The sequence below is a fragment of the Sardina pilchardus genome, chromosome 2 (genome assembly GCF_963854185.1).
Source record: "Sardina pilchardus chromosome 2, fSarPil1.1, whole genome shotgun sequence".
In the NCBI taxonomy this organism is placed as follows: Eukaryota; Metazoa; Chordata; class Actinopteri; order Clupeiformes; family Clupeidae; genus Sardina; species Sardina pilchardus.
Genome location: NC_084995.1, coordinates 31,842,448 through 31,860,443, shown reverse-complemented (window position 1 = coordinate 31,860,443; position 17,996 = coordinate 31,842,448). Strand labels below are relative to the sequence as shown.

The 17,996-nt window shown below is 42.4% G+C and overlaps 1 protein-coding gene across 4 annotated transcripts; it reads left to right on the top strand.

Moving 5' to 3' along the window:
* The first annotated feature begins 1,689 nt into the window (after positions 1–1,689).
* Positions 1,690–13,422, top strand: pcmtd1 (protein-L-isoaspartate (D-aspartate) O-methyltransferase domain containing 1). 4 transcript variants are annotated; one of them, XM_062527170.1, is made up of 8 exons: positions 1,690–1,939; positions 2,877–3,016; positions 3,580–3,676; positions 5,247–5,719; positions 6,638–6,740; positions 6,991–7,162; positions 9,093–9,216; positions 10,259–13,422. In XM_062527170.1, exons 4-8 carry the CDS (start codon positions 5,413–5,415, stop codon positions 10,669–10,671), a joined length of 1,119 nt encoding a protein of 372 aa, XP_062383154.1. In that variant the 5' UTR covers positions 1,690–1,939; positions 2,877–3,016; positions 3,580–3,676; positions 5,247–5,412; the 3' UTR covers positions 10,672–13,422. The 4 variants fall into 4 exon arrangements, with proteins under 4 accessions (XP_062383154.1, XP_062383164.1, XP_062383147.1 ...); XM_062527190.1 differs by lacking the exon at positions 1,690–1,939 and adding an exon at positions 2,270–2,338; XM_062527180.1 differs by lacking the exon at positions 2,877–3,016 and having other exon boundaries at positions 1,690–1,851.
* Positions 13,423–17,996: the final 4,574 nt, after the last annotated feature.

Genomic DNA, 17,996 nt, shown 5'->3' with positions numbered 1-17,996 from the left:
GTGATGAGAAACTATTTGCTTGTAATCAACTTGCACTTTCCCCACAAGTTGGAGGTGACCCGGTACTCCCTTATTCATACTACTGCAGAGCTATGCCGCTATTTTGAGCATGATACTGTAAAAGTAAAAAATGTTTCTTTTGGGTACATTTGGCAGCCTGCCCCAAGCACTTCCACTGTCAACCTTTTGGCTGGAGGCGCTGAAGGTCAACATAATCTAGCTCTCGAGGGTGTGTTCGACTCGTTGTCATGGTGAAATAGAACCTGGGTTGAAATCGCTCCGGAATTACACATATTTAAATATATTACATATATTTAAATATATATATATAAATATATATTTTCCATTATAGGCCTATATATTTAAATTAACATTACTTTGTAGAAATTTGCTTTCACTTTGACATTAAAGAGGGGATTCCTTTTTTAATTATTGTAAAAAAAAAAAAGTCCAAATTAAATATTCAATAACAAATATTCCAATTACTAAAGTAATAAAAGGGGAAATATCCGAGGATGATTAATAGGCCTACTTTTTATAGGCACTGTAGATCTTCCCAAGACAGCAAGAGATTGGTGGACCATTGTCGGTCCACTGGGGAAGATCTGGCGTCCCGCTGCCATTTTGTTCATTGGTTTGTTCACGGGATAACATGTAATGGTGATGGTGATCCAACATCGGACCCAGAAATGGCATACCACTGACCATCTGAAAATCTGAAAAAAGTACATGTAAGGGGCGATGGCAAGTGTAGTGGTTAAGGATCTGGGCTAGCGTGCAGTTGCCTGAAAGTTGGCGGTTCAATTCCTGGCTTCCACCATTGTGCCCTTGAGCAAGGCACTTGACGCCAAATTGCTCCACGGACAACGTAATGTTGTCCCTTGTAATACAGAACATACTGTATGTAAGTCACTTTGGACAAAAAGTGTCTGCTAAATGTAATGTGAAGTGTAGACCTTAATGCTGTTGTGGAAGATAATTCTCAATTGTTTCTTTTAGAATCTGCACTTCAAATGACAACTTAGCAAATTTATCAATTGAAAGAATTAGCTTTTGATTGATTCTACTTCTTGATGGAATGGCTATTGATTGGCTACACTCTGTGTGTGTGTAGCCTACACAGAGAGAGAGAGAGAGAGAGAGAGAGAGAGAGAGAGAGAGAGAGAGAGAGAGAGAGAGAGAGAGAGAGGAGGTGCTGGGTTGGATAGGGAAATATTGCTGGTAACAGGGTTCTGACTGACCTTGAGGTGGCTGCCACCAAATAGCTTTTAGTTGTTGCTGAGCCCAGTAACTAGCAAACACTAGCAAATACACTATTACTTATAAGTCATATCTTAATATGGAATTATGACACACCACTTAATAATGTCGTGTAGGCTAAATCAAGCAAGGAGTGTGATCCAACCCATCACTTTCTCCTCAGGTCATGCGAGGACATGGAAATTCATCAGGTTGTAGGCCCTACCTACCTACGACAACATCGCCCTTCGCTGCTGATCCATAATAAACCTAACCTAACACCAACAGCTGAACTTGGATTGCATGGCTTGGCCTGTAGGCTAGGTTGTGTCTTCATACCTGTTATGGTGGCAAAAACAGCCACGACAGCGAAGGAGGTCATGAAAACATTAAGCTGAATAGCTGTGCTCTTGAGTCTCGATGATGCGGATCTGATCCACGCAGAATTCTATTCTTGTCATCCCGCGAAAACACGTCTGTCTGTCTGGTCTGGTTCGATCAGCCAAGAACCACGTGACATATGTTTACATCCTCTCAGCTGTTCCTGAAGAAAAGACAGCGGCAATCGGCCGTCTTCGAAAAACTATATTTATGTGAGCTGTCAGTGCGACGGTACGTTACTGTTTCGATAGATTGTGTCAGTAATATTCATATTACTTAATTTACTCATCTGACTGGCTGTTACAAGCAAACAAAACAGGTTTGTGGATTTTTTGTCTGAATTGTTATGATGTCGACATTTTGTTATAGCAGGCGATGGTCCTCGGCATTCACTTTTGTTAGTGATCGGAAGTTAACTTAACTAACATCACCATAGTCTGACGCACTCAAGGTTCAACTTGTATTTTAGCCTACATCTATCGATAGTGGGTTAAGATAGGCTAAATAAAACATTAGCAATGCTGCCAGGACAAACACAATGTGGGATGCACCGTAATGGGAGATGAGAGCCTGACAAAGTAGCATCGCTAACCTAATTGTAGTTGTTAGCCCTGCCGCTAATATGAAAGCACTATTGACATTCTCTCCTGTTAATCTGTTTTAGGCGCAAATAACAACGCTTTTTAGTGAACACGGTTGCGCAACTTAGTGATGTCAGGTAACATTGCATATGTTTTTGGTGACTCCGTTTCACCTTCAATTCTAAATAGAATTTCAGTCTCACAAGTTATTATGGAGTTTGCAATCGTGAATAAACAAGCTCATCTCAGCAGATTAAAGTGGTGTCGAATTGTTCACTAATTTAGCTGTGTTTTCGAAACCGTACTGAAAGTGAACGTCATCCTGACTGCTCAAGTTGCAAGCTAGCCAGTTTGTGTATCTATCTCCTGTTAGCTTGCTAGCTGTTATAAAAACCTTCATCTTCCCAAAGTGCTCCGTTCTCGTCGAAGTACCTGCTAGTTCTTTCTGCGTATGCTACGTGGTATTAGCTAGCTAACAGGACTTAGCTGGTTAGCTGAAGCGCTGCAGAACAGCTCATCAGTTATCAATTTTCTTTGACACCGTTACACTACTCGCCTTTTGGTCGAGTGTTTTGAGAGGTGAGAAACGACAGACTGTAGAGTGCCATGTTCATTTGCTATGCAAATTCAGTAACGAGACTACTGCGGATGACACACTCTGCTTTGTTTCTGCAGAGCTCACACGCAGTGCGGATGTACCAGGCATAACTCGATTGCTTGAGATCTGACACTGCCTCAACTGCATGTTGAGAAGGTTCCACTGTGCGTGCACGCGTCTCCTGAGCATCAATTCTGCCCTCTGTCGTGCCATTCTGGTATTTATACAGATTTGGCCTCCTGATAATCAACTGCATTTAATACTGAAAATAGGATGGAATGGCATGACACCAATTATATTCGACATTTAATGTCACCAAAACGCAGTCAGGTTCGTTTAAAGCCAAGCAGCTCTCCCTGCAAGTTCATCACAGACAATGTCCTGTTGCTATTAAGTAGCTTAATGAGCCTACTTGCTTACCTCTCTACAGAACACCCCATTTAAAGCACTGAAATTTCTCATCCAATAGAAATTAAATCTGAGGTGTGCTAGGATTTGGCAATGGATTAAGGGATTAGGAGTGTTTGCAAATTGCAAAGGTAGCTATTTGCCACAATGTGCCCCTTAGCCTTGCATTTGCAGTCTGATCCACACCCAATCTTAATCTAAAAATATGTTCTCCAATGGTGTTATCAGAGTTTGGCCTGCCTCTGTGTAATTTATCCTGATGCATTGTGCAAACACGTTGCCTTTCACTCACAAGCCCTGGCTCCCTCTGCTCATTGGACGGCCCATGTGTTTGTTTATGTATCTAATTTCACTGTGTGCATGTGATTGCAGTGCGGTGTTGCAGCCGGGAATCTGTGACCCACATCATCTGCTGCCCAGCTCAGAGGGTTTCCTGAGAACAGGATACTGGCTCTCGCAGCTGTTCTGGGTATGTCCCCACACCAACCCCTGCGCAACCTTGTGACACTGGTGGTCAGCTGAGGTCACACTAGAACACTAGAACCTTCACCAAACACTGTCCCCAGCCTGGCACTATTTATTGACCAATAAAGTGGCTTGCATTTATGCCCTATATAGTCCCCAAGGCAATTTCAGACTCCAAAAATATTCATTTTTTATGTCCAGTTCAGCACCATTGAATCCATAATAAGAAAGTGGAAGCTGCATCTCACCGCTGCAGATTCTGTGTAGAAAATGCTGCACCCCCAACCAGGCATCTGGAAGATAACGGGTGACCAAGGCTACCACAGTCCAGCCAATGTCCACAGTGGCACTGTGTGTACGGGTGTAGGGGTCCACCATATTGATACCCAAATAAAACTTGGCTCAAGTGCTGCGAATACTGGCACTGACATAAAGTAGTTGCAGTGCGCTCCGCTTTCAACATTAGATTGTTTAACACTATTCTCAATACAGCTCCGCACACCAGTGGAGGTGGTAGCAGAGTTTGGCGCTAGTGTGCGGGGTTGTATTGATAGTAGTGGAGTTTAAGTAGTGGAATGTCGAAAGCAGAGTGTGCTGCACTCATGTTGACGCCAGTGTCCACAGCACTTCAAATTGAAGTTGGCAAAACGTAAGCATTGTTTTAGGATATCTATATTAAAGTGTGTATATAGAATATTAGTTAGGAGGCTCAAATTATTTACTTATCCATTAGCCTATATGCAGTTACAGTATGCTCCAGTTTTCCTTTCCTGAGAACGCGTGTGCTTGGATGTGAAATATTCATTAGCACTTTATTTTGTGTACTACTTTACATACATGTGGAAAAATTACTAACCAGGACTGCTTACGGAACTGCTTTCTGAGAAGCAATGCAAAATCCCCAGTGAAAATACTGTATCTAGTTGTCTTTGAAATGGGCACTTTCAAATGAAAACTACTGGAGTCACCAGGTTTTAATATCAATATCATGGTTTTTAAAGGTACAGTATGGGAAGAGGGCAACATACTCTTTGATGCATTCTGGGAAGAGCTATCTAATGCCAGTGGCAATATAGACTCACTGTCAGCTTGTCTGGCATAAGGGAGAGAAATGGTTTGACCCAATTTCCCTGCATTATTTTTACTGCAGAAAACTCAAAGGACAGCGTTTTAGGGAGGTGTAGAAAAAAGTAGGACAAAGATTGCCCTGTCCGTGGTATTAGTGAGGGGGAGGTTATGACTCCAAAGGGCTGGGTAATCCAACAAGGTAAAGCACAGTGTGCCAGGCCAACATAAGTGTGGTAAGCATATCATATTGGCTATGGCACCCTGTTCATTTGACACACAGCACAATTAATAGTCAGACTGCAACTGTTTTGAAGAAAGTACAGAGATGTGATGAGCAAATCTCTTCTTCATGCAATCTTGTGCAAACAATTTTTGCATATTGGCAAAATTCTTCCATTGAACCACTTGAAGGGTATTTTGAAGCAGTATTTTGTAATGTATTTTATATCATGATATAGCATTATTGTAATACTTTATTTTAATGCATTTTCTCTGTTGTGTTTTAGTTGTTCTTGGACCAAAAATTTGAGATGCCGATCTCAAGGATCCTATAGGAGCTAATTCCAGCTATCTCATCAGCTTCTCTCCATGTGAGGCCTTGGGCCCCACTGAAAGTAAATTTTTTGGGGGGGGCTGTTTTTACGTTTCTTTTCTTTTGGCATTTTTGTCGCCATGGGAGGAGCCGTCAGTGCCGGGGAGGACAACGACGACCTGATCGACAACTTGAAGGAGGCTCAGTACATCCGCACAGAACAGGTGGAACAGGCCTTCCGTGCCATCGACCGTGGCGACTACTACCTGGACAGTTACCGAGAGAATGCCTACAAGGACCTGGCGTGGAAAAATGGCAACCTCCACCTGTCGGCGCCGTGCATCTACTCAGAGGTGATGGAGGCGCTGAGGCTGCGGCAGGGACTGTCCTTCCTCAACCTGGGCAGTGGCACCGGCTACCTGAGCACCATGGTGGGCCTGCTCCTTGGTAATGTCACACTTCACTTCCTCCTCCAAAAAACATCAAGTGCAGTCAGGCAGAGGCTTACATAATGATGTGTAAAGTAGTATTGCTAATAGGCCTATTGTGCGAGATGATGTACTGTAGAGAGTGCTGTTATGTACTGCGTCTATCTTTGATCTCAGTGGAACAAAGGCTTACAGTATACTGTACTTCCATTTAAAAAAATGCACTAATACTTGATGGTATGAAACACACTACATGTAAAGAAAAATACACACTATATGAAAAAATATATATATTGCACTAGAGATGTAGTCTGTGACCCGGAGTTGGTTTCAGCAGAGGCTGTTGATATTAGAGCCAATCACAGGACACCTCTCCCTTCCATGCTTCTGAAGCACCATGTTGATGCTGATTGCTCATGGATCAGTATGCACCACTGTGTCTACAGGGCCAGGACGACAAACAAACATCAGGGTTTTTATTGATTAAAGCCAGCGCAAAATAAATGCCATGACTATCATTTGGAGCAATTCAATGAATTTGAGAACGTGTTTTGGGATTGGAATCGTGAACTGTGCCTTTAATACATTACACTGACTCTAATAGTTTTATGCATAATTTATCAGATCACTGGTATTACTGTTTTGATAGGCCTATTTTGCTTATTGAAATATCACATGTCGACTTAGTGCATGTAATTAAAGCTCTGATAGTTCCCCCAAATGAGGATTGCTGTATATTAAATTTCAGGATTTTTGTAATTGACATATTCATGTGTGGTGTGCGATTTGAGAGAGGAACAGATGGTGCAGACACTGTAACAGAGTAATAAGATGTTCTTATGCGCTCTAGTTTTAACATATGGCTGCTCACTAGCTCGTTGCAGTACAGTGCACTGATTCATGTTAAGATAGTTGACTCTTGTCCAATGGCTTCCAGGTCCATTTGGAGTGAATCATGGTGTTGAACTACATAAGGATGTTGTGGAGTATGCTAAAGAGAGGCTGGAGGACTTCATTAAAAACAGTGATAGCTTTGATAAGTAAGTGACGCAAACTCTATGTATGTTTGCAGTATTCATAGTATTGTAAGTAGTAATTGCCACAAAGGAGTATATAGTAATATTTGTGTTATGTTTAATATAAAGATAATGCTGTTATACAGACTCATATATACTATCTAACAACATTTGTATATTACTTCAGGAGCTGTGTGTGTCAGATGTACTGCAAGTGTCAAGTCTACTCAGTAACTCGGTCATGTTTTTTTTATTATTATTTATCCTCTTGTAGGTTTGAATTCTGTGAGCCAAAATTTGTGGTAGGAAACTGCTTAGAAATCTCCTCCGACAGCCACCAATATGATCGCATTTACTGTGGAGCTGGAGTGCAAAAGGACCACGAGAACTACATGAAAATCATGCTCAAAGTGGGAGGCATCCTTGTTGTGCCAATTGAAGATCAGGTATTCAAAATGCACTACTCCAGAATGAGCTTTCGTGCTGCAGTGTGTTGTCTGTGAAAATAATGAATCCACCTTCCTCGCTTCGTGCATGCTTCATCTTGTATTTGGACACAAGTCCAATGTACAGTCTGATGACTAATTCAATTCATTCACCATTTTATTTTTTATAGTTCCAACAAATGAAATTGTCTCCAGGTGCTTAACAGAAGCCATAACCTAAAACCCCATTCAGACAGAAAGAGACAAGGACAGACATTTCTTGACTAGACACCATGGAATACTCGTGAAATTTTAGAGACTCGTACGGATTGCAGGCAAAAAAAACCTGTTTGCGAAGTGAAAAAATCTGTATGACAAAGATAAACTAATCTCAACTTTTTGAGGCGACAGTGACGGGTGACAAGCAAGCAAGCCGCTGTGTGTCTGAATGCGGCTTGAAGGAAAGAGCAGCAGCAGTAGCGGTGCTCACTTCCTCTGCACATGGTGCCTTCAAAGGCTTCCTCAGGAATTGGGTTGAATGTTAAGGGGGGTACACAGATAAAAAAAAAATCGGTTAAGATTTATACAATCTTTATGTGTGTACCCCCCTTTAAGAGCGGCCAATAGGGGCCTCGAACACATGCACAGACCAAAGCTTTTGGTTTAGATTCTTATGAGCACTGGAGGTCAAAGAATAATTGTGAGGTATACATTGAGATTACACTGGAGGTGTTACGATCCCTGAAAGGTTATTCTCATGTCTTTATCATTCTAGTTTATGTAAGGAAATATATTCTCAACAGACTAAGCTCAAAGACTAGATTGGAGTATCTGAAGGCATATTTAAAGGGATATTCCGCCATTTTTGGAAATACGCTCATTTTCCACCTCCCCTCGAGCAAAACAATCGATATTTACCTTGTTCCCGTTCATCCAGCCATTCTGTGAGTCTGGCGATACAACTTTTAGCTTCAGCCTAGCATAGATCACTGAATCGGATTAGACCATTAGCTTCTCGCCTGCTAGCTTCATGTTTAAAAGTGACTAAGATTTCTGATAATTTTCCCATTTAAAACGTGTCTCCTCTCAAGTTAGAAAGTGCAATAAGACCAACTGAAAATGAAACCTGGCGTTTTTCTAGGCTGATTTGACATGGAACTACACTCTCATCTGGCGTAATAATCAAGGCAACTTGCAAACATACCATAGGCGCAGTGATATCGTACGCAGCATCTGAAAATAGTCCCCATAGACATCAAGCAGTAGTAGTGCCAGTAGCTGCAAGTTGCCTTGATTATTACGCCAGATGAGAATGTAGTTCCATGTCAAATCAGCCTAGAAAAACGGCAGGGTTCATTTTCAGTTGGTCTTATTGCACTTTCTAACTTGAGAGGACACACGTTTTAAATAGGAAAATTACCAGAAATATTAGTCACTTTTAAACATGAAGCTAGCAGGCGAGAAGCTAATGGTCTAATCCGATTCAATGATCTATGCTAGGCTGAAGCTAAAAGTTGTATCGCCAGACTCACAGAATGGCTGGATGAACGGGAACAAGGTAAATATCGATTGTTTTGCTCGAGGGAAGGTGGAAAATGAGCGTAATTCCACAAATGGCGGAATATCCCTTTAAGATGATGATTTGTGAGCAGAGATCTGTATTCATGAAATGCGGCAAGATCTAACAACCGAGACATACAGAATGTTGAATTGCACAGTGCAATAGCAATCCATCAACTACAATATACTCCAAGGTAGTAGTCCATTTATTGACATCTATTGGACGTATCCAAGCCTGCCACCATGAATGCTGCAGTGCTGGGCTCCAGTACTATTGCACCAATGGAGAGGACTCTCCAAAACCTGTCTAGCTGTTGTGCCTGTAGGAGATCATATTTTGGACATTGTTGCCATGTTCCCAACGGCATCCTGTGGCTGTGTGTTGTTGCAGTTGACTCAGATCACCCGGACTGGCCAGAGCTCCTGGGAGAGCAAGAACATCCTGGCCGTGTCCTTCGCCCCGCTCGTCCAGCAGAACAGAGCCGACGGCAACAAACCAGACACGGTTCAACTCCGTAAGTCTGCTTCTTGTAAATCAGCTCATTGATGCACAGGGAGACAATGCTTCCATTGTTTCCCGAGGTCTCCTGTGCCAGAGTAAAAATAACCGTAGGGGTAAAGCCCAATCCTGTTCAGCTCATTACATCTCTTTTTTTAACCATGACAAAGCGAAGGATAATGATGACGATGATGAAGCTCTTTATTGACTTTAGGCTTACAAGTTTTCACTTTATCATAGTTAGAGGTGAAAACCTGATATTTTGTTTCCAAACATTAAGATATGAGGTGTAATTGCATAAGTAAATCTATATGTAAGTTACATATTAGGTAAATGCATGCTACAGTACATACTGCATACAGAAACAGTTTGTAGTCAAGGTTAGCAGTACTTTTCAGCTTTTCATAGCTGATGCTAAAACGACAGTCAAGAAATAACCCTTCAGCAGAGTATGTATTCATGTTTCAAGACCTCTGTTGTAAAGTCCACAAATCAGTAAGGGCTCTTGACTGCATCACTTTTCACCCAAGAGTGCAATATGAATCAGCGGCCACATGAAAAGTCCACTTCTGAATCCTCTGTATATTCTTCACCGGTTTAATCGTTGCACTACATTATTTTGCCCCCAGGGGGCAGGTGTTACTGTGATCTTTTTGGCTACGGCAGTTAGTATGGAAATCAATATCCAGTCTCAAAAAGGTGCTGCAAGCTTAAGGCCATCAGGAAAACTTCTGCGGTAGTTTTTATAAAATCGCTTGTCGAATAAAAGCCCACTAAATTAAGTTCACCAGATTCTCTTTCCACTTTATTGTCAAAATGAAACATGGCAGCTGTGTCCGTTTACAAAACGTCTGAGTTCCACTGAACTATGGCCACAGGAGGGCAGAATAAATGTGGCTGCAATCTACCTGTCAAGGCCCATAATACATGCTCGTGTAGAAGCTCTCCTCTCAAATGAATTTGATTTAGCCCAAGGACCTGTGTGACTGTGTGGACGCAGTGAGTAGTCCGCAGAATACCAAGTGACTTAAGAGGCTTGTTCCTCTCCCCCACGCCAGCTCCCATCAACATCCGGAGTCTGCAGGACCTGTCGCGCGTCTACATCCGCCGCGCGCTGCACGGGCAGATCGACGAGGCCGGCCCCGCCGCGCAGCGCACGCCCCACAAGCGCAAGAGGCGACGCTGCCGCCGGCGCCGCATCAACACGTACGTCTTCGTGGGCAACCAGCTGATCCCGCAGCGCGTGGAGAGCGAGGAGGAGGAGCGCGTCGGCGAGGAGATCCGGGAGGAGGACGAGGAGGAGGAGGTGGAGGAGGAGGAGAAGGAGGCCGGCGGCGGCGGCGGCGGCGGCGGCGAGGAGCTGCCGCTGAAGGCCGAGGAGCCGCGGGTCAACCTGCTGCGGGAGAGGATCCTCAGCCTGCCCCTGCCCGACGCACTCAAGGCCTACCTGCTCTACTACCGGGAGAAGTGACCAGGGTGTGCACACACGCACACACACACACACACACACACACACGCACACACACATGCATACACACACACACACACAGACACACACACACACACACGTTCACACTTGTCTCAGCACCTCCACTTGATACATGCGTGGGCATACACACAAACACACACACCACACACACACACACACACACACACACACACACACACACACACACACACACACACACACACACACACTGATACACAGACTATAAAGACTCTCAGATGGGTGGACTAAGACATGCATACACACAAATACACACATACACACACACACACACACACACACACACACACACACTCACACACACACTCACACACACTCACACATGCACATGCACTCTTCATGCACTAAGCACCAATCTGATGAGCTGTTTCCCTTCATTTCTTGGATGATGTAGCATTGTTTTGTTTAGTTTTATTTTTATTTTATTTTATTTTTTCTAGGTTTTTTGTCTGTCTGGGGTGTGAATCTGTGATGGAGAGGCTTTTTGTAAGATGATCGGTCATTTTGACTGCTGGTTAGAGTGATTTCTATGCTTTGTGCTATTGAAAGCTTTCACACTTTTTCGGACACGTTAAAAAATAGATGTTTTTTCATATGATTCTTTAAAAGAAAAAAAGACAGAAAGGTATAATCATACACAAGTTTCAGTGCAATGTTAGAGGGATAGTGTAGAAGCATTTTTATATACTGTAGAGGCTTCAATCATAAAGAGTGTTTTGAATATAAGGAACAGGTTTCAAGAGGATAGGAGTCTATGCTTTTTGCTGATGCCCAAGAAGTGTCTAAGACACGTGGAATAGACATATAATGTGTGAAAGATCAGAGCAGTGCTGTCGTACCAGAACAGACTAGATGGACACCAAGATATCGGTGATCATTCACAAAAAAAATGGATTGAAACATCTGCTAGTTTCTATTTCTATCAACATTTGTTTTGTGATTGCCTTATATGAATCATTGTTTGAACATTTTGTCAGTTGATTGTGGTGTGTGTTGATTGTTGGCTTAAGAAAACAGTGCTGAGATTGCTTTGGTAAAGACTCCCTTAGGTATTTTTTGTATGTGACGTGGATAACATTACGTGGATTTTCTCTGCACTGTCCCACACAATATCAAGGTCTGCTGATGGTACCTAAGCTAACAATGATTGAGATATATATGTATGTATATATGCAGGCTGGAAGCCATGCTGGAACTTCTTTTGGCTAACCTACCAAAATAAAAAAGATATATATCCAGGTTTTTTGGTAGGTTAGCCAAAAGAAGTTCCAGTATGGCTTCCAGCCTCTCTTTGTAATGAAAGCCTTTGTAATGAAAACTTGTTATGGCAATCAGCCCCCAGTTCAGATCCTGATGCATGGAAGCTTACTTCAGTAGCTTTCAGTGGTGCATCCTTTTTTTCCTTCATTTGGAGAGTTCTAAAATCAGGGCTTATTAGTAGAATGGAAGTGTGGAGGTGTTTCCCCATCTGGCCCGGGTCGTGTGAGGATAAAAGAGGCTATTACATCAAACCAGCAGCTTCTAACCTGGCACAGAGGCACACTGTGCCTCAGAGGTGGCGCTTAGAAGAAATAGGGAACTTGCTGTATGTGGGACCCAGAGAGCCTTTTCAGTGTGTTCGTGGTTGAAATGATGTCAGGTCCATCTGACAATCACAGAGCGTGTGGAGCTTTGGCACCTGAAAAAAAAAAAAGTTTGTAAAGACTGTACAGATTTGATACTACTGATTTCATATAGTAAGCTTTACTCTTGAGGTATTCTGCCACAAATAAATTCTGTATTGAATAATCCTGCAATATTACCTACCCTACCCCCAAATGCCTTGAATGACCTATGTGTCATTTCATATCCAAAGCTTTTTTCGTTCCTTTTAAAATCAGCTTATATGATGAGCTAAGGATGTCATTTCCTGTAGATGAGAAGCCAGAACAAAAGGCCAGTTAAATGTCTCGAATTTCAGAGTAGCCCATTAATCACTGTGGCAGGTGAAATTTGGGAAATGACTTTATGTAACTCCGGATAGGGTATTTCTGATCTATTGTGTGAAATGATGTTCACTTCTATTGCACTTCTTCGGTCTCTTTTTGGAAAGTCAATGTTCCTTTCCAGTTTATTTATGACAAAAGAGCTGAGGGGTTATTTCTCCTTGTCTCACGGTGTGTGGAGTCTTCTGTATTTTACGCGGTCGCAGCTCATCTGCTCCTGTCTCATGAGGTCTGGGATAATGGACTGTACGGGGGTGCAGCGTGCTGTCAGGGCAACAGTGCTGCCTGAGGTGGCGCTTGGCAAACAGAGGAAAGAGGCGAGCTCTGCGCCCTGGCTGTCATACATTTACAGCGACGGAGTTCACTTAAAGTAAACTACTGTCACTATATCTCAGATTTCTTGGCCCTTGAAATCAGGTTTGAATGCTCTTGATGTCTTTTACACCGTAGTTATGGGATTGCGTATATTTTTCGAGACGCAGATTGACGCTGACTGGGTCAGCCTTGGGCTGAGCGTTCAGATGGTGGTGGAAGTACTGTATGGGATGGCCAGGTTACCATTCCCTTCAGTGCTTGAAAATGGATAGCATGCTGTTGACAGACTATCACTGAGACATGTGTGATGTTGTACATTTTTTTCTGTCTCTCTCTATGAAGCGAGTCACTCTGAATTGTTTGTAAGTTCATGCTTTCTTCCACAGCCATGTTTTCATTAAATATATTTATATCACTCCTTTTAAGAGTCGTCGTCAGTGTGTGCCCTTCATGGCGCAGGTCCAAAAGACTAGCCAGGACATAATCATGATAATGATGAGTGTGGTAATGAGGTTGGTCAGCTGTGGGCCCCTCTCAGAGCTTAACTAAGGAGGAGGATTAACTGCTTCACTTGCTACACTTCACACAGTTTGTACATGAGTAATCCAGCCATGGCACTGGTTCTGCAGAGCCCCCTTTTCCAAATAATTACTCTCTGGGGAAATCATCTCGACTTCTCCATATACCGAGCTACCATATACTGTACCTTGAATTTGGAAATGTCAGTGTGCTTACACTAGTGCCTTAAGCTAAATGGGATCCTCCATGCCCTGTCCAATGGCTGTGGCTCACGGCAGGAAAACGGTAGGAACTGGTACATTCGTTTCACTAGTGCGCTGTGCACACGAAGCCACCAGCTCATGTAATAACCAGGATTCTGTCTGGAAATCCCTTTTGCCACACGTATGCTATGTCATGTGTAACATTACTTTTCACAGTTGAATATGCAAGCTTTTAAAAAAATATATATAAAATGAAAAATAAAGCCTTTAAAGATGTGCACTACCAACACTGATAGGCATGGAGGAGCTGAGAGTCATGTGACTTAGGTGTAGAGTGACCCGAACATCCACCAGCTGCTGTGTGTAGCCTGGCCGGGTACCCAGCTGAGGGGCAGAGCGTGGCACAGACCTGTTTGAAATGCCCTTTCAGAAGAGAAAAGAAAACGTGCACAGAGCCAGCAGTAGTTGTTTTTTTTTTTATGTCATCCTGTGCTGTACAGAGTGTCTGTAATATTATTCATCATTCCCTCTAGAGTGGTGACAGTGGGAAGTTACAGTAAAAGTATGCTGGAAGAGAATCACTTTCCCTTGCACGGTGGGAGGAGGGAAGGTTATACAAGCTTGCTTCATCTGAATCTGCCCATAGCAACACAAGAGATTCCGGTTGATGCTCCAGGATCACTCGTTTCTGACTTCACCTCCGCAACCTGCAGCGCAGGACAAGACACTCACTACCAATGATGATGTAAGTGAAGACTTTGAGACTGTACATGGAAATGGTTGATGCAAGGGGCCTCTGCAGTTGCATTGGGTAGGTGTGCAATGCTCAGTAGCCCTGTTTTTGCCGTGTTCACAGCATTTTCACCTTTACCATGCTGATGAGTGTAACACTTAAGATGTCAGCGTTAACATGTGCCTAGTTGTCCAATATTTAATTTATGGGATAACTTGTATTCATGGCCCTTGTGAGTAAAAGTGTCCACTGTTTCCTGCCTTGCCTCTAAAACGTGCCCCTTCTAAACTACACAGCTCTCTGTCACATCCAGATCATGTCTCTTTTACTGTGTGCCATTACAGAGCTCCCAGTAACTGTGAAAAAGTATTTTGCTTGCCATAGTATACCCAGAGCCTTATAAATAGAAGTCTCTCTAGGGCTCTGAGTATACCCATCCAGTACCTCATGCGATTAGACTTCATTAGCATCATAGTTTGGTGTCACAAAGGCCAGAAACTATTTGAGAGACACCAATCTCTTTTTCCCACTTGAAAACAAAGGGAAGCCTGATATAAGCTGTGAGTGCTTGGGGACTGGGATCCCCTCCACCTTTAACAATCACAAATTTCATTCCCACTGTTTTTGTATCTATGGTGTGCTGTTTGTAAAATATTTCATGTGCTATGTAATCAAACAAGGGACATTGTTATGTTTGATCTTGTGAGAGTTCAAAATGATGCATAAAGCGTAAAGATCCAATCATCAAGAACACTGCCCCATAAGTGAAAACAGGGAAGACGAGGGATCCACGGGAAGCAGTTAAGCGTGCTAAAGCCCCCCCTGTAGTATATTGTTGGGCAGGTGTAGAACAGAGGAGGAGGGCTTTGTCTTGGTGCCAATGGGAAAGCACAGGGTAAGGCACAGGAGCAGAGACAGGTGGTGACCAGCTTTGCTTTCGAACAACAAGAGGAATCAAAACAAGGCCTGTGGATGAACTATCATGATGTTGAGAAGAGACTCATCAGCTGGGGAGAACGATTAGGTTGAATGCTTCAGTGGATAATTACATTTCTTGATAGAGCCACTTATGAAGTTCTTCAGGTGTAAGAGGCTTTGTAGCAAAGTCACCACACCTTTGTTAGATTTTCTGTTCTCAAGGACAACCTGAAAAGAGCTGTGAAGGAGTTATCTGAGGCTGCTGAAAGGTTAAGCCAATGGCAATGGCTGAGGCACTCACAGACTAGGTTGGTTCACGCTATGACCTGAATTGACTCAGGGATGTGTGAAATCTTGTTGCCGTGTTTCTGGAATGGCACTCTGTTGATGTCTCTGTTTGTAACATGTCCCAACCCGTGAGTGTGGAGAGGGCTGGGTCCGGGACACCAAACACCACTTTTACGTCTTCTAGATATATCGTGGGCCTAATTCAACAAAACACCAATGAAGGAAGATGCATGCTTGCTATAAGCCCAGTCAATGCTCATGAAGGTTGTTCCACTGATGTTGTGTTTTTGTTTGTTTGCTTGTTTGTTTTGGATCTCTCCAAAACATTCGGGGTACTGGTAACGCATATTGTGCTGTGACGGAGAGCCTTTACTGATCGTGGGTACAACATGCAGCATATTTGTGATCACTGCCAGGTAATTGTGTGTTGTTGTTGGATCTGCCGTCCTACTGAATCATTTCAGATAGGCTGTTTGTTGATTGGTCTCTATGGTGGGTGGTGCATGTTACACTGTGAAGGAGTGCCTTTGCAGATCCTGGGAACAACATGCAGCACATCTGCGACTGCCACAAGACAATTGTACGTTGTCATTGAATCTCACCTCATGCTGTATAATGTGAGTAATCAGCCAGTGTGGAAAATTACCGTTCCTAGCACAAGAAAACGAACACCTCTCCTGTGCGTCTGCAATCCATTCACTAGCTATACATACACCTTGTTTTAAGCAGGTGTTTAGTTTAAAACCCCAGTGATCTCTGAAATGCATTTGTATTTGAGTTATGCTCATTGTGGCAGACATCGCAGTAGGCCAGAGACATGTAAAATCCCATTTATGTCCCCAGTACTTGTCAAATTAAAACTATTTCTAAGTTGAATGTGAACTAAGAGAAAGCCTGCTTCTTGTTTTGCTGAGACATCAAGATGAACAGATGAGAATGACCTTTAAAGTAGCATCAGTACCATTTTATCTTAACACAGCCAAAACTCGAAAATTAATTACTTCAGCTGTCAGTGCTTAGAAAGTTCACCAGTCCATGTGTTATAAAATCTTTATTATGGTAAGTACACTGTACATTTTAATTTAAAACAAAACTCTTTTGGGCAAAAATAAAACCAATTCTCTCAAGCTCAACTCTACTGAAAATTAGATCCATTTCAATAATGTGTGAAAGAAATACAGAACAAACAACACTCTCATGTCTCTCCACCACCTCTTCCTTTGCATAGACTCAAATATCACTTCCTGTTAGCTGATCAGAGCCTGATTTTCATTCAGTCAGTCATACGTTTATTCTCTGATAGACTGGGGAGTGACACTGACATTTCATCAGGTCTTTTTTGTACACAGTTAATTTCAATAGCATTTCTAATAAATGAAAATGATCAGAAAGGTGACATTTGGCAAAATTTCAAAATTCCACCCTAAGGGCTGTGTGAATTATTGCAAGCTGAATATCAATCCACCTTGATATAATGGGCCAGATCTGTTTCCATTTTCAGTTCATGTAATAAAAAAGTATCACAAGGTTATGTCACTACTCTATAAAACATTGTACTGACCCCATTTTTACATCTGACTTCTGACAGTAGTATCAAATGTATCAGTATAGACATTGCGGTAGCAAATTACAAACGATCATCCCAGTCTTTATGCTGACAGCTGTCAAAACAATAATCCAAAAACCACAATTTAGCTTGATCATATCATATTGTGAAGTATTTGTTGAGGATGTCGAGAGCATTCAAAGGGTCCATCTCAAATGTTGAAATGCTTAGATCCAGGATGCTACATAGATGTTTTGCCACTGCTAGTCGAATCATTTCATCAACGTTTGATTATCATGCCTAAGTGACAAGTGTCATTACAACAGTTTTGATTATGTACAAAGCTCTTGTATAAAAATATATACTGTGATATTTATCTCGGGCCAAACCTAGGGTGTGTAACATGGTCCATGTATAGAAGAGGGGCGTGTGGACATTTAACACACATTCTCTCCATAACTATAACACAGCTGGACAGCAGTCTTCCTCAAAGACCTGGATGCAAAAGCAGGTTTTGATGCAGTCCAGTCCAGAAATGTTCCAGGTGGAATGCCTTTCATGAAAAAGAATGCGCTCCTCCCACACAGCAATCAACACAAAGAGTTAAATACACAAAAATATACGCTGTTCTGATTAGAAATATGTGTAATCAATGCACAGTCAACAACATATAATATGTATGTGTGTAGGTAAATGAACAACATACTATATGTCTGTATGTAGGTAAATCAACAACCTAATTATGTCTGCGTGTAGCTAAATTAACAAGTGAATGTAAACTC